General features: G+C 50.9%; 1 protein-coding gene across 3 annotated transcripts in view; it reads right to left on the bottom strand.

Moving 5' to 3' along the window:
• The window catches only part of SMG6 (SMG6 nonsense mediated mRNA decay factor), a 107,971-nt gene that overhangs the window by 78,810 nt on the left and 12,312 nt on the right, over positions 1-16,849 (bottom strand). For all 3 annotated transcript variants that reach the window (XM_077188674.1, XM_054646859.2, XM_054646860.2), the window contains exon 9: positions 3,225-3,286. In XM_077188674.1, coding sequence (XP_077044789.1) covers positions 3,225-3,286 — 62 coding nt within the window. The remainder of the gene's footprint in view (positions 1-3,224; positions 3,287-16,849) is intronic.

The raw sequence follows: 16,849 nt of genomic DNA, 5'->3' as shown, positions 1-16,849 counted from the left end.
TGCACACACTGGTGCCACATTGCGGATGTGGCAATTCCAGTGCACTGAACACCGGCCAGAGTGTGCTTCCTCCAGAACTCCTCGCTGCAACATGGCACCGAGCCCTGTCTCCCCCAGGCTACACACTCTCCAGCACTGTGATTGAGCCCCTAAACTTCATCACTTCGAGCCCCACAGGACAGGGACTCTCAGACTGGCGGAGCTGCTGACAGTGTCAAAGCTGGAGCGGGTCCCCGCAGCCGCAGCGCCGCTGTCGCGCGTCAGGACACAGCAGCCCGCGGCTGCGGGGCCACGCCTGGGGATGGGGTGAGCTTTCAACACCCCTCACAAGCACCCACGGAAATCTGACACCTTTATCCTGCTCCTCATCGCTGAGGGAATCAGCTGAGGCCACTTATCAAAGCTGTTGGATCCTCAGCAAGCTCCCAGAAATTATTGCAAAGAGCGCAGTCACACCCCGAAAATGACTGAGGTGTGGTTGCTCACAACAGTCCTCACCTGGTATCCCATGAAGACAATTTTATAACCAAGAAGCTGCCCAAAACCTTGGGAACTACTGTGAGGGGAGGTCCTCCTGTCCCACTGCCTCTTCTGCAGAGTTTGCTGTATTGATTGTTGTTCCTACACTAGAAAAAGCCACAGCCAGACCCAGCAGACTGAATATCTTCCAGAAAGTGCCCACACCAGTTATGAGTTACATTCTCAAGTGCCCACATGGGAGTGAGGGAGCCAAAATCCACAGAGGGTGAGGCATCTGGAGCTGGGGCAGGCGACCTCAGGGGCCTCCATAGCAATTTCCTCTATCTTCCCCCCAGGAGATTCAGATCTTGTGATATCACCACGGGCTGGATTAATGAGCCACTTCTGGTAACCCACATGGGCAATTCTGCTGGGCTTCCCCAACAGACTTCAGGACAGTGACAGTTTTATTTTTAAAGATAGAAATGGCTTTCTTTTTAGTCATATTTCATGGGTGCTTTTCATCACCTGGGTCTGCCTACCAGCAGGGTACCCTCTCCCTGGGCAGTGTTTGCTGGAGCAGTTCAAAGTCTCTGTTACCTTCCCAAAAACATGGGCTGGAACAGTCTCCTTGTACTTTGTAGCTGTGCAGAACGGAGCAGCTCTGTCAGTGCAAATGCACTGCTTTCTCTGCAAAAGGCAACTTCCCTGTATTTGGGGCACAGCCAGAGAATTAGAGCAAACTGATTGCTTCTAAAGACTTCCTAATTTTGAGAAATCTCAGACCACATCCAGTGTATTCAGCAACATCCTCCTAGGGCAGACAGCACTCTGGGGATGGAGGAGCTCTTTGCAGGATGGGTTGTTACTGAGGAGATGAAGATTATTGCCAAGGAATAACAACAAGGAGTGAGGGCTTCCTTAGCTCCACCACCTGTGCTTTGATACCACAGCACATCTGGAACAGCATGCAGTAACCCCACTGAGCTCAGAACCAGCAGGTCAGGAGCCGAGCGGAAGCTTTTAATAAATTGCTTACCTGTGGTTTTAGGAGCAAGAGTCCAATTAGGACAACATCATCTTTTCCATATTTTTTCCAGATAAATCACCAGAGATCCTGCCCAAAAAGGACTTGGCTATTCCTCACCTTTTACCTATTTTAAGCACGGAAGCTGTTTAGCAGGGCCGGACGATTTTCTCTTCCTGTGTCATGGTATTACTTTCTAGTTCCCTTCTAAGTACTTCAGGGCATATTGTACCATTAAACATACTTGGGTTTTCTAAATGACTGTCCTGGGAAGCAACTGCCTGAAACGCTGCATCTTAATTTCACAAAAGCCTCAGGAGCCAAATGTGCAACTGATCTCTGCTACATCCCCATTAATCCCCTGCTGGCATCCGTTCAAGCGGAGCTCGACCGCGAGCGCGGCCCCACAGCGCCGGGGACCAGCAGCTCCCCGGATGCTCTGCCCTCCAGCACAGACCCTGCACTTCCCAAACCCTCCCTGGGCTCTGGCAGCTCTCCTCCTCTTTTCCTGCAGGCAGGACACCCAGCTGTGCCTCCTCGCTGCAGGCCAGCCTGGTGGCCCATGAGGGGATAATCAGTGAATCAGGGAGAGGTCAGCAGTGACCCTCAGACACTTGGATCTCCAGCAAATCACCAGCCCCTGCTTCCCTGGTTTTTGTGAAGGGTCCAAAGTGCCCTTCCTGAGTGGTCACCCCTGTAAGCACTGGAGACAGCAAGTGCTGAGGTGCTGCTGTGTGGCAGGATCTGAGCTGTTCCCAGCAGGGACAGGCTGTCCCTTTGCACCCACACAGCCTGGAAAAGGTTGCACCCTCTCAGCCCTGTGACCTGCAGCCAGCAGTTCCACAGAAGAATGAAAGAGCCAAGAGAGCTCAGGAGACTCTGCTTGCTTCCGAGCTCCTGGCAGGCTCAAGCAGAGACCACCACTGCCAGAGACCCACATGGGGTCTCTCCTCAGCAGCTGCTCCCACACAGTGAGGGCCAGTCTGGACCTGGAGCAGAGGCAGCTCCATGGGAAGCCCATCAGCTGCGAGGCTGAGCTCTGCCCTTGGGGTCACAAGGGTGTCCCCTGGGCTGGGATCTCAGCCCAGGCTGGGATCAGGCTTGCTTTGCTTCAAGGGGAGCTGTTCAATTACTTGAAACCCATTTCTGACAGCCCCTGCCAAGGGCTCTTTGTATAAACCAGTTCCCACAGCCAGGGCAGCTCTCAGCTATGGGGCTTTCACTGACATGGCTGCGAGGAGATGAAGGGCAAGGCTTGTTTTGCCACCCTCTGGATGGCAGCTTTCAGCCAGCACATGGATCTGCCTCCATGGCTTTGTGATCCTCACAGGCAACAGCCACTGAGACCCCCAGGAGCCACCTTTGCACTGGGTGAGGGCAATGGAAGAGAGGGGGTTAAACCCAGAAATTCAAGTGGAGGGGGCACAGTTAGGTGATGGGAGAGAGAGAAAACAGCCTCTAATCCCTCCTGTGTATGTGTGAACCATCTGAGCTCAGCCTCTGCCAGAGGGTCCTGGGGCATGGGCAGGAATGGGCTTTGAGGTGGGGGAAAGGAAAAGCCCAAGCTCCAGCCAGTGTGGGTTGGAGGGCGGGTAAGGAGAATAAGAACCAGGAGGCCAGGCTTGCAAGAATTCACACCCTGTGCCCTCAGCTCCAAACACAGCTTAGTTGCTAACAATATTAAATTCCAAAAAGACTTGTAATGTAGGAAAATAAAATAAACATCCTGCACACTTACCCAATCCTGGTAAACAGCTTCCCATGGGCATGGAGAAAACTGAGGATGAACCTTTTGTTCAGCTGCATGGGAAAAAAAAAAAAAAAAAGGAAAAAAAAAGAGAGAGAGGAGAAAACAATTAAACTCTCTCCTATTTCCTGTGAATTAAGAATGTCCCCAGTGACAGAAGAACCTGGCCTGGATGCTGGGGGTGGCACTGGAGATGGGAACCAAATGGACATGCCCAAACTCTTACAAACATCATGCACAGAGGCAGAGGCAAGTGCCAAACAGCTGGAGCTGGAAGCAGAGCCGGGAGAGGCGATGGAGACACAGCACCCTCTGCCGGGTCCTGTGATCCTGCACAGGGCTGCTGCACCCCGGGAGCCCCAACCCACACCCTGGGCACCCCAAACCTGCACCCCAGCAATCCACAGCTGATACCTGCACCCAGGCACTGATAGGCAAAGCTCTCCTCCCCTTGTCTCATCCATTCAAAACTCAGCACAGCCTAAGTGGTTCTGGAAAAGGAGTCTCCAAAGGCAGCATTCCCACTGATGGAAAAACACAGCCCCACAAGCACCAGCAGCAGCCTGTTCCGTGCTCCTGACTGTGTCAGAGGCAGAGCAGCAGCTGGACAAGGCAGAGGGAGCAGGATGTCCTCCCCAGCACTTTTCTGCAGAGCAGCCAGCACAGAGAGCTCAGCAGCAGCTCTGACACTTGTGTGTGCCCTGCCAGGAACAGCTTCCAGAAGCCAGGGAGGATTGGGGTGATGCTGCACCCCCTCATTTATCTGGTGCTAGAGACAGTGTTCAGATGTGCCAGCAGAGCCTGCCTTTTCAACAGCCACTGAACTGCCCAGAGAAGCTGTGGATGCCCCATTCCTGCAAGTGTTCAAGGCCAGGCTGGATGGGGCTCGGAGCAATCTGCTCTAGTGCAAGCTGTCCCTGCCCATGGCAGGGGGGTTGGAACTAGATGGTCCTTAAGGTCCCTTCCTACCCAAACCATTCCATGATTCTGTGGACAAGGAGCTGGATGCAGCACACAGTGTGAAGGCAGCTTCCTGCCCTGCTTTGGTCCCCTGACTCCAAAACCTGACTTGAATAATTACTTACTCTGCTGCAGGCCACCTCTGCTCCCTCAGCACAGCTCTGGGCTTTCCCAGTCCTTATCTGCACGGCTCTGAGGATGGCTGTGGGTGGGTGAGCACTCCCTCAGCCTGGCCCTGGGGGTGGCTGTGTCACAGCAGGAGTGGACTGGCCTCACTTTTACCTTCCCCAGAGCAGGAGGTTTTCCTCTCTCGCCTGTGCCTGCACAGCCTCAGCGTGCTGAGAAAAGCCAGGCCCCCAGTGCTGCGAGGGAGACGCTGACCAGGAGCGACCCAGAGCACCACCACGCTGCTCCAATCCACCCAGGGCTTTTACAGCTTCAACTCCCCCACTTCCATTCACAGGGGGAGGATAAGATCACCTGGCAGGGCTGTGGCAGTGCCCAGCCAAGAGCAGAGGACACAGGGCAGGCACTGACCAGAGCCTCCCGAGCTCTCTGCCAGGCTTGGCTGCAGGGGACAGTTGTCACTGGCATCCTAGCTCTGGTGCCACCTCCCAGCCCCATTTGCTGAGCCCCTGGGCTCAAGCCATGACTGATGCCAGCTGCTCTGCACCTCCAGTGAGGTGTAATTAACCCGGCTGCGCTCCCGGAGGATCCATGCAGGAGAATGATGCCCTGCTGCAGAGCTGCTCCTGGGCCATGTGCGAGTTTAGACATAAAACCTGTCTCATAAAACAAGCCAGACCAATTAAACTGGCCCCTGCAGCAAGGGGTTCTTGCTTACTCACTATTTTACTGCTGCCCTAAAGAGCCCTTTCCACTAGAACTCAACTTGATTTGCCACCATTTTATTAACTCTGCAGATGGAACCCAGAAAAGACTGGGGAATACTGGGACAGCACAGCAAAGCCCTTATTCATTCTGGCAGTGAAGTCTGGATATAGCTGATTCTTCACCTTAGGACACTATGGTAATTGAGAGCTTGAAGCCTTTAACAGGTCTTTTTTTTTTTTTTTTCTGCAAGAGCTTGTGGAGGCAAAAAAGCTGGTTTGTGACCAGCCCTGGCTGAAATCACAGACCCTGACACAGACAGAGCCTAAGGAATCACAGCCCCCAGCCCAGTGCAAGAGCCTTGGAGGGGTGGTGGGGAATGCTCTGCCCCACAGCAAGACCCTGTGCAAGAGCTGGAAGAGGGAACCACGCTCTGCATCCTTTGAGGGGAAATATGGAAAAGAGAAGGAGTTAAGGAGTTCATGGCCTGACCCATCTCTACTGAACAGCAACACTCACGGGCAGGCTGCAGGTGGGGGAAAGAAGAAATTGAGGCAGAAATTTTCCTCCAAGGCCCACATTCACCCACGAGTGCTCTGCAATCCCCACACTTTACTGGCAGCAGGGGAAAACCAGAATTCCCCACCTTGAATGGAAAGTGACACCCAGCAGGGACATGCCCAGAGTGCGTCCACAGACACCCAGCTCCAGGAGGGCTTGTCAGGACATTGCCTTCACCCCCATTTTCTCACAGCAAGTTTCACACTCAGCCTTTTCACTCACAATCCCAAGGACTAACCAGTCACACTCCCCAGCATCCAGCAGAGAATTGGGACAGAGATATGTGCTTACTTATAATTGTTTTTAGGAAACGTGATACCTGCCTCTAGGAATGAAGCCTGTTTCATGCCTCTTGCCAGCTTAAATCACAACCCCAGCAAGCCCAGGCAGAGCCCTGTGTGCCCCAGCACTGTGGCATCTCAAGCAGGCACCTCACACTTTTTTCACCACTTTTTCTCTCACAGCCCCGAGGTTTTGACGAGCTCATCACTCAACTTCGGACCTTTCATCTTCGGGTTCATGCAAAGGCCATGGGGCTGCTTTGACTGGGCTTTTCTCTGGATGACTGTTTCTCTACTGACTCACCTGTCCCTCAGCCTCTGGGAGCCCTCCCAGCTCCTCCCATCACACTCAGCTTCTCACGGGGAGAGGGAAACAGCGACCTCCCTCCATGAATGGCCTGGCACAGAGGAGGAAGTTCTGTCACCTGCTGCTCTGCACTCACATGGTGGAGAGGAACACTTCCCAGAAGCATTGTCAGCATGCTCACTACCCTGACAGTGCTACCACGAGACCCATAATAACAATTTCTCACTGATTGTGCAGCCCAAAGGCAGCCCCCTCCAAGAATTTCCCAAAAATGGTCCTCATGCCAATATCAGGATGCCAGACCAGGACTCCCAGCGTACTGACACTGCTGCCCTTGGTGGGCAATGCTGCTCCTTGGGTCAGGAAACCAAATTTGGATCGTCCCAGCTGCCCACTTGGGAAAAGCCCATCAAGAAAAGCTTATACAACAACAAAACTATGTCAAAAACTGGATTTTGGCCCTTGCAGCTGAAAAGCGGGCATCACCGATATGGAAGTTATGAGCATATAGTGAAGGCATTAGTTACAAAAACAAACCAGCTGTCAAGAAGAAGAAGGGGTCCCTGCACACAGTAGTGCCTGAAGCTGAAAACAGCTGTTTCAGCTGTCATGAGTCAGCATGTGCAGACAGACTAAATCCACCTGGGAAGAAGCAACCTCACCAGAGGAAGCAGCCCAGCGCTGCTTGGGGAGCATTCACACACCTCACCGCCAACCCAACTGGATTTGTTGCCATGGAAGGAATCAACAGTGACTAACAACTTCTTGTGGAGCAGCTAAAAGAGCAGAGATAGCAACAGGGCTGAACAGCCAGCTCAAATCTCCTCGAGGCCAGGGGGAGCACGACCTGACAGCAGCTTCGGGAAAGGTCTGCCTTGTCTCCAGCCAGCAGAGAAGAAAGCAACACTTCACCTCCAGATCCTGCACTGAAAGTGGTGTCCCCCACCCCAGCAGAGCAATGCTGGAAATGCCACTGCAGGGCACAGGAAATGGAGTGCCATGATCAGGGCTTGGAACCCGTTTGTCTCCGGGCAAGGAGTGCACAGAGCTTTGGCACCTGAGCATCAGCTCCAGCTGGGAAGGAGGCACCAAATAAGGGAAAGATTCTGGAGAAGTGACTCCTGGGGAAAAAGCATTTCAAGTTAAAAATTGTTACTTCAGGTTTGGAAGTAAATTCCAGGATCTGGTCTTTATCAAGTGAGGCAAACTTTCTTCAACATCAGCAAAGCATCTGTGGAGCAGAAAGCGGTGTCAGAGTCAAAATAGGCTGCAAGAGACAAGTCCATTAATCAAGAGACCAGATGCAAAACTGCCTGTAACAAATGTGCTGTCTCCACTGGAGTGGAAGGGCCTGGAGCACAGCAGGACGTTCTCCTGAGTCTAAGGGTCTCCTCAGTGACAAGGGGTTGGGATACAGACCACAGAGCCACACAGCTCTGCTCCAAAACACGTACCACACTCATCCCAAATATTTTCAGGGTTTCTTGGGCAGTCAGGCTTTTCCAGGCACAGCTTCCTTGCTGAGAACTGTGTGAAATAACATCCAGGCACTCAAAACGTGCCATATTCTCACTCCCAGCTCAAGAGTTAGATACACCACATTAAGATTATTCCTCTTTTTCCACAGGCAGCTCTCTCAGAGCACCCAGTCCAACACTGATAGAGATTCCTGAAAAGCCCAGAATGCTGCAATGGGCTCAACTGGCAGGATAGCAGGAAGAATTTTTACTGCTACAGGTGCAACCCCACCAAAGTGCTGGTGGAAAGGGTTTTGTGCAAATGGCTACCTCCATAAAGGTGATGAAACAAAAGGGCTGTTAAAATTGTCTGGCATTTTTGCAGTGTTTACAAGGTACCCACAGAGCTGTGGGCAAATTCCAGCTGGGCTAATTACCATAATCACTTCTCTTCATATACCACCTGCAACCACAAATGGATACAGGGCTTGCCTTGGCTGCCTCGTGTTTGGTGCAGGTTTCTGCTTAGCAGAGCAATGTCCTGCACTGAAATGGATTCATTTCTGTAGCAGTAAAAGCAATTCCAGTGAAAATCCAGCTACTTAACATCAGACACTGCACAAACGTAAAATCCAATTTGCTGTGACACGGAAGAGAGAGGGAACCCTGATGCATCATGGCCTTGAGGCATAAAAAAAATTAATTTATAGGTAAAGAGACACTGAGACACTCCTGCAGCTCCCTGGTCTTGTGCAGTGCAGCAGCTCCATAGCTATAAAAGTTACAAGCCATCAACCCAGCAAAGAAAAAGAGGAATTTAAGAAGCTCCCTGGCAAAAGCAGTGAGCTTTTGAGTTCTTCCTTCATCCCAGCAGGGAGCAGGTGAAAGGAAAAATGTTAAGGAAGAAAATTATCTGCTTTAGTAACGTAAAGATCAAGCTATGGTAACTTCACTGGCTCCAGAACAAGTATCTGACTTCTAAATAAATTCAGCATAATTTAGTAACAAATTTACTAGCAGAACGTTCAACTCAACGAAAGCAGGTCAAATAGAATATTTTTATGTGTGTTACTTCCTTTTCAACCAAGCTTGTGTCTAAATTTGGTTTCCATGAATTAGTAATATGCAACATTCTTGAAAAAATATTATCATTAAATGAATAAACTGATTCAGTAACCTCTTAAAGAGAGGACTTCAGGGACCCTCACTGAACTGGGTGGAGAGAGGATGGTAGAGACTCACTAGCAACATTTTTTAATCAACAAAAGGAAATTCTGCTGTCAAACTGCCCGTTTGGAGCAGTAAGTAATGATGGCTACAGAACATTCACACAGGGTTTATTATAACAGCTTCAAAATCTGGGGGTTTCCAGCATCAAATGTCATGTTATTCATCTGGCACCACATGGAAAATGAAGCCTCCAGGAGATTGTGCCCAAGGCAGCTTCTCCACAAAGCCTTTAGGGACCACAATGGCTGAATTCCCAATGCAATGTCCAGCAAAAAGGATTAAACACATCCCTTGGATGTGCAAGCAGAGCAGGGACTGGACAGCACATTCACATCTAAATACAGCCCTGTGGGGGATGGCACTGAAATACTGCATCCAGCTCCAGTGCCCTTATTTTTAAAAAGGATGCTGAAAATTTGGTAAGGATCCAAAAAAACAGCCATAAAAGAGATTCAAAGGCTAGAACTGATGCCTTGCAGTGAAAAATTTCATCAGCACAATCTGTTCAGTGTTATCAAAATAAGACTGGGAGGAGATTGGATTGCTGGGTGTAAAGTGCCTCCGTGGTACTTAAGGGCTCTTTACACTTGCAGAAGTGCAAAGCATGGGAACAAACTGGGAACATTCACTCTGTAAATAAGGTAAAAGCATCTCAAAACCAGTGCAGTTATCACTGGAATGAACTCCCCAGGAAAAGGGTGGATTCTCAAGGTTGGATGTCTTTCTGGAAGTACTGCTTGAGCCAAAGACAAGTTATTTGGCTTCATATAGGGGTAGCAGGGTGAAATTTAAGGACCTGTGATATACAGGAGATCAGACTAGATGATCTAATGGTCCCTGCTGACCATAAACTCTCTGAATCTATGCAAACACGCCAGAGAGTCCTCAGCTGAGATATCAAGTTCACTTTTGACACAAAACTTTTCACAAATTGGCTCTGGTGCTGCAGGTCGTTTAGGATACAAGCTCAGCTCTTCAAGGCTGCATCTGGTTAAGCACTAAAGCCCAGGCAGAGCTTTCTGTGTCCAGCAGGTAAGGGGGAGGCCACATGTGCACTAAAGCAGCCCCAACCAAAAGCAGCTTGTACTCAAACACTCACTGCTTGCCAGGAATAAACAGCATTCACCTTTCTGTGACAGAAAACTGACACGGAGAAATGTGTGATGAATTCTGGTTGTAAGAGATCAGCTGCAGAGGCAGCTCAGGGTGCTGTCAGCCTTCTTTACTACTCCAGAGCAGATTATTCGTGGGGTTAAACACAAAGGAGGGAGATTACGTGAGAAATTAAGGGTGAAGACTGAAGAGATGGAACCCTGAAAGGTTTAGCATGGAGTTGGGCCAAGAGAGGAGACATTTGGCCACCAGGCTGAGCAGAGACAGAACCTTCCACAAGGATGACAGCATTATCTCACGCAGCCTTCACATCCCCACAATCCCCACCCAGGACAACAGGAGCTGCTCCCACAGGTAGCTGTCCACCCTGCTGCATCTCCCTCTCCACTTTGAATTATGCAGCAGTGAAATCTGCTGGGGAGGAAGAGGAGAGCCAAGGACAGAGGAAATGACACAGAGTCCAGCAGGTTCCACTCCCTGATCCTCCGGAAGGAAGTTCCTTTCCTAGTACCCACCTCCACAGGGGATGGAGGCCTGTCTGGAAATGGCTCATTCAACACTGAAGAGGAATAAACATTCCCCATGGCAGAATTAAGAGGTTTGGCTGTGGGATACGAGGTGCCAATCTCAAAAAGTCTACAGCAGACAGCAGGAAATGTTGGCCTGGGCCAACTTCAGACAAAGATCAAGGTTAGACAAACAACAAAAAACATCTCCAGAGAAATCTCTGTCTACAGCCTTCACCCTGCTCTGGAAAATCTCCCAATCCTGCTATTAAGATATTTTACTTCCTTTACCAGTACTGCCAATTCTGGCAGCGTTCTCATCTCAAGTGCAAAGTCTCCCTCCCAACACCACTGTGCAGCACCAGGATCATCAAACCCAGTGCTCTGAGAAAGGCCTCGTGTGCAGCAGCAGGAGGGGTTTGGTTACACACAAATCCCTGCCTGATCAGCACCAGCAGGAGAGGAAATGAGGGAAGAGTGACTGACAGGGAAAGGCGGTTTCTGCATGATTGTATTTGGTTTTGGGGTATGAGAAGCTTGTTGGAACACGAAGTCTCTCTCCCCTCACCGCAGCCTCTTTGAGCACAGGGATGGAGCAGAGCCCCTCACAAAGCACAAGTCATTGATGTCCCTGTAGTGCTCCCACCTCTGATCCACCACACACATTAGCACCAGATGCCTGCTGCCAGAAGGAGAACATGCCAGGGTCTCTCCCATTCAGGCAACATCAGTCCCTGCCTTGTTCTTCACAGCTAAATAAAACCACCAACTAAAAAGAAGAAGAGGGGGGGGAAATTATCAACACCACCTTCTGGAAACTGTTACAAATAGCTCAGTCTTCACTTTCTGGGTAGTGACAAAAGGTTAAGTTGTGCTGGAAAGGATTATTTGGGTTCTACATGACATGAATGCACAGGCTGGATTGGGCTCTGGTGGAGCAGCACTGAGCATCCACAGAACATCACAGGCCCAGGCAAAGTGGAAACAGCGTTTTCTGGCTGGATTGCACAGGAATTGCAGCTGAGAAGGTTTTTATCAGCAATTTGAAGTGAAAACACAATTTATTAAAAAAAAATCAAGTGCTAGCAGGGATGGTGCACAAACTGGCAGGCAAAAAAAGCCAGGGCTGAACTGCATGGCTGAGTGTCACGTCTCAAACCCAGAGAGACCAGGAGTGTGGTTTTGGTGTTTAACCAGTTTCAACTGCAGCCTGGCACTCTTTTACTTCCTCTGCAGAGATCTCTTCTCACTGCTGAGGGAAAGAAAGCAACCTCATCACGCGAAACAAAACGGCTTGAGTAAAAATAAAGCCCCAGGGTGGTTTGGTGGCTGAGGTCATATCAGGAGGCAGAGGGGTTGCAGGCAGGGGAAAGCACTCAGAAATACTCATGCTGCCAACCAAGAAAGAGATTACAGAAAAGGAGGCAGGGCAGAGAATTAATGCAAGTCCAGCAGTAAAGAGGCTGACAAGCCTCTTTCACACGCCACCAGCTCCCCCGTGCTCAAAACAGTTTGTAAACTGTTTCCTAAACACAAAGAGAAAAAAAAACCCCAGACCTAGTGCTGACCTCCATGAATGAGTAACCAAACCCAACAGCTTCCTGCAAGCTCGTGGGGGTGAGGAAAATGAGGGCAGGACAGAGGGAACTCCACACTTCTCCCTCTCAAGTCTCGCTTCGGGCACAAAGATGAAGGATGCAACAGCTCTTGCTGTTCTCTCATGTGGGTGGTGGATAAAGGCCAGAAATAAGGGAAGGCAGCCCTCAGCTGGCTGCTGGTGCCTGGCATTCCCACCCAGAGTGCATCTCTGCTTGTTGTTGTGCTGCAGGGGAGGCTCAGCAGTGCTGGCAGCTCTGCAGGGTGTGGATCAGGAGCAGGTTTGGGGGGAAGCACTGCCATCCTCTGACAGCAAGGACAGCCCAGAGCACAGCACACCTCACTCAAAATCACCCACTCCAATACTAGAGAGCGTCTAACCAGAGAGGGGACAAACTTCCTGACACAAGTCACCCTCCTGTGACAAGGTGCTGGCACTCTAAGAGCTTGTGTGTATCCCACTGGCTCCTTCCATGAGAAAGACCCCAGGGGACACTCCCTCCCTTTGGGGACACATCTACACCACTGCTCTGGTGGGGCTCAGATGTTTAACTGCTGTGGGAACAGCTCCAGCAGCAGCACACAGGGCATGTGCAGGCACTGCTGGGCTACTGGGTCCCATTCCCTCCACTCTCTGCACCAGCATCTAGTTTTGGGTTAAAAAACCCCTAAAAGCATGCAAAAGGACATCATGTGCAGCCTGCAGGGTTACCTTTTTGGGGAACCATGCCCCAGCAGTGGGGGGAAGGCAGCGAGTTTGTGTTTTCACCCTGCCCATCTAAACCACAGGCACAGCCCCAGCTGCCTGGGCTCATTTTCCAGATCACAAGATCCTAAAATGGAACATTCTGAGGGCTTTGCCCACCTGACACCATGGAAGGATCAAATGAGAGAGCCCTGTAGGAGCCCTGCACTTCATCCAGCAAAGATTATTTATAGGAGTCTGCAAAGAAAAGATCAATCTTTCAGTGTCCTGAGTGAAACCACCCAACCATGCTGGCAGCGAGGAGAAATGCTCCCACCAGCCTGGCAGGGATGCACCAAAAATAATGAGTTCCCCAAGCAGCCCCTTCTCTGTGCATCTGTATGGAAGAACAACCATCATTACAGCAATACATCATTTCCACTTCTGCCTGTCACTTACCTCTAGCCATGTGTAATGGAACAGAGTTACAAGGTGAGGGGAAGAGCTGAGAGTGGAGGGGGAAGCTCTCAGAAACAGGGGTGTCTGTGGGGTGTATTTGCATGAGCAAAGCTTGGCCATGCTCAGAGACACCCAGCTCACACCACAACAGCCTCTGAACAAAGCAGACACTCCCAGGGAGCAGAGGCAGTGACATCCAGGCAGCCCCAACTCTGAACCTGGGTCACTTCTGCCCCCGTGTGTGACTGGTCCAGGCTAAAGGAGCAGAATGGCCAAGAAAGCCCCAGCAGAGCTGGTCCCAGGCTAAAAGGGATTTTATTCCTCCAGATGAAAAGCCCAAGCTCCAGCAGATGAAAAACTGCATGGATTGAAACCAGGCAGGAGAAGGAGCCAGCCCAGTCACCCAAGTGGCTGCTGCCCAAGAGGAACAAGAGCACAGAGCAGGAACAACAAACATCACCAAGGAAAAAGGGATGTGAAACATGCAGGAGCTGGATGGGACAGGGACCCTCTCACTAATGACACGAGGTCTCTGTTGAGGAAGCAGCTTGGGCAGCCCCAAGCTCCTGCACATGCATTCCCAAAATTGCCTCGTGGTGATATTTACTGCTCACTCATGGAAACCTTGCTGCAGTGCTCCACACTCCCTGCTGCTGAGAAGAAAGTCTGGGTGAAGAAATGGAAGTTAAAACCTGCTCTGAATTCCAGAGCTAATGATTCCACCCCAATTTCTCTGCCACTGCAAAGGAGCTGTTGCTCCAGGCAAACCCAAAACCTCCATCCATGACCAGCAGGCTGGAGGAAAATGGGAATGTTCCTGCAGCTGATGCACAGGGCTGGGACAGCAGATCTTGACTCTGCCCTTTGCTTTCCCAAGAGCTTTTCTGGTGGCCCTACCAAACTTCTGATGGTTCTACAAGACTGACCTCTCACAAAGAGGCTAAGAGACTTAATTCTTTAATGATGATGAAGTATTCAGCCATCTGGAGAGAAGTATTATTCAATTACTGGCCTGCCAAGGGAAAACCTCTCTTCCCTAATCTTAGCTGCAGCAATCTTTATTAGTGCCTGCATGCTGTGTGTAACACAAGGAAGTGTCTACTGCAGAGCACAGGCAGCAGGCAGCAGCAATTGTGAGAACCTTAACTCAGCATTTCCTGACAGGAGTGATTAAAATCTCAAACTCAGTGTAATATTAGCACTTTCTCAAGAGACTGACAGCCCGTTTGCCCTGTTTACTTTACCAATTCACAGCCTGCAGAGCAAACTGCTTACAGTACTATCAGATTTAAGATGAATACAGAGCCATGGCAAATGAAACCAGTGGCAGAGGAGAAATGGCAGAGGTTCAGCTCTTCAGCTCACCACCACAACTGCTCACTTGCTCAGCCTCCTTTTTTAGCATTTCTCATTAGAATTGCACACAAAGTGACCAGTTATTGCCAGGTGAAGGGTCAGCCTGGGCCCTCCTGCCCCTGCACACCCAGAAACGTGCAACGTACAAGAGACCACAGAGAGCAGCTGTTCACAGAATGAAACCCCAAAAGGCTGTGGCCAAAACAGCCAAAACCCTGAGCACAAAACAGCCAGGCTGCAACTCAAACACCTCCTCAGCTTGTCCTGAAACTGTCCCTCGTTCTGTGTGCCAGCAGTGCCAAACCCAGTGACAGGGGAAGGGGCCAAACACAGATTTACACCCCTTGGTGTGCACAGGTGGTGTGCTCCTCCAGTTCTGCATCTTCCTAGAAAAGGGAATGGAGCAAACTGTGAAACAGGCAGCTCTGCCAAGCCTCTACCTAAAAGCACAGTGCAAGGCAAGCTGCCAGCCCCACACGCTTCCCTCATCCCAGAAATGGCTGTGGCTTGAGCTGGCCTTTCCACCCTTGCCATCCCACATCACTAACTCCAGCCTGTGGGCTCCTGACCCTGAAATAAAGCAATTTTGGGGTCTTTGTACAGAGCTGCATAAGGGAGAATGAAGCATCCTGAGCAGAGATGTGCAAGCGTGTGCTGACAGGGACAGCACACACAGCAGCAGGTCCTGGCAGAGCAAATCGTGCAGCACCTTTCCCAAAGTGTGTCATGTCACAGGGCTGGCACCTCACCACCTGCACAGTGAAGACAGGGACTACTGAGGACAGAAAACATCCCCAGTCGATTTCTTGCCACCTGTGGAACAGCCAGCATCCTCACAGTCAAACCACCTGTGGCTGGGTTTGAAACAATAGCCTCTGTCCCACACCCTGCCCAGAATGCATCCAGAGCTGTTACAGCTCTGCTTGCAGTGTTATATCTGCTGCTGGCATCTGAACTTACCCATTCCGCCCTGCAAAATCCCCTTCTCTGGCCCAGAAACTGAGAGGAGTTTGGGGCATCTCTGAGGGGGTTTAGGAGGGGTTTTGAGGTGGTTTAGGACATTCCAGAGGGGAGTTAGGGATGTCTGAGAGAGTTAAGGACATCCCTGGGGGAGTTTAGGGGTGTTAAAGTGATTTTGAGGGTGCAGAGGGGTCTCTGACAGGGTTAGGGGGGGATGTGAGGGGATTAAAGGGGTCTGCAAGAGGGTTTAGGATGACAGCATCATCAGGGTTTAGGACATCTCTGAGGGGGTCTCGGGGTGCACTGAGGGGGTTTAGGGCATTTCTGAGGGGGTTAAAGGGGTTTTGTGGGTCTGCATCAGCTGCCATAGGGCTGATCCCTCTGCTACCTGCAGAGCACAGCTATCAGGGCCAACACAGAACACAGCCTGCCTCTGCCTCTTCAAGGGCTGAAGCTGGCAAGGAAGGGACTGGGCAGGCAATGACACATTTAGCCTCATTTCCCCAGAATGACACACAAACGCTGGCACACGTCCCCTGGGAGCAGAGCTGTTCCCTTCCTGCCGGCCGGGGATGTGGGGCAGAGGTGCTGCCATGCCAGGGCTGCTCCTGCTCCTGTCCTTCCGAGGCCAAACACTGCCACACAGTGGCAACTCGGGGCTGCTCGGCTCCAAAACACCCGCGGATGCTGCGAGGAGCAGGCTAAGAGGCTACAGCTTCAATGAGGAAGGAGCCCAGAGCTTCCCCAAGAGCTGCTGTCTTCATCCAGCCCACGGCTTCACAGCTCGGGAGCTTTGGCAGCAACACAAGATTTAAGGTTTCCTTTCCGTGTGGTTATTTTGGGTGATATGGCCCCATAAGCAGTTGTGCCAACTCCAGTGCTGCCCCACAGTAGGCACAGGCAGCCTGAGAATAAATATCTTGGCTGCCAAAACCAACAGTGCCCAAGCCTAGGCCCTCAGATCCCTTTTCCCATTCTATTTCTGATGCTGTGGCTTCTCCATGATCAGAAAGCTCCTATTTTTCAGGAGCCAGTATTTCAAACAGAAAGAAATCAAGACTAATGGTAAATATCAGACTGTGTGTACAGACAAGCTGCACTTCAGAGACCACAGACCCCACTGAACAGAGCAAGGGGAAGCTCCAGCACAAAGTGCTGCACTACAAACACACCCCTGCCTCCCACTTTGCCAGCTGCTACTCTGCCTCCTGTGACAGCACTGCAAAAGAGAAACCCCCACCAGTGCCCCAAAAACACCGACAGCATCTCATGCCAAGCAGCTTCATCTGTGATTGATGGAGAAGCTAAAGCTTG

This window comes from Agelaius phoeniceus, chromosome 20 (genome assembly GCF_051311805.1).
Source record: "Agelaius phoeniceus isolate bAgePho1 chromosome 20, bAgePho1.hap1, whole genome shotgun sequence".
In the NCBI taxonomy this organism is placed as follows: Eukaryota; Metazoa; Chordata; class Aves; order Passeriformes; family Icteridae; genus Agelaius; species Agelaius phoeniceus.
This window is presented reverse-complemented; position numbering and strand designations above follow the sequence as displayed.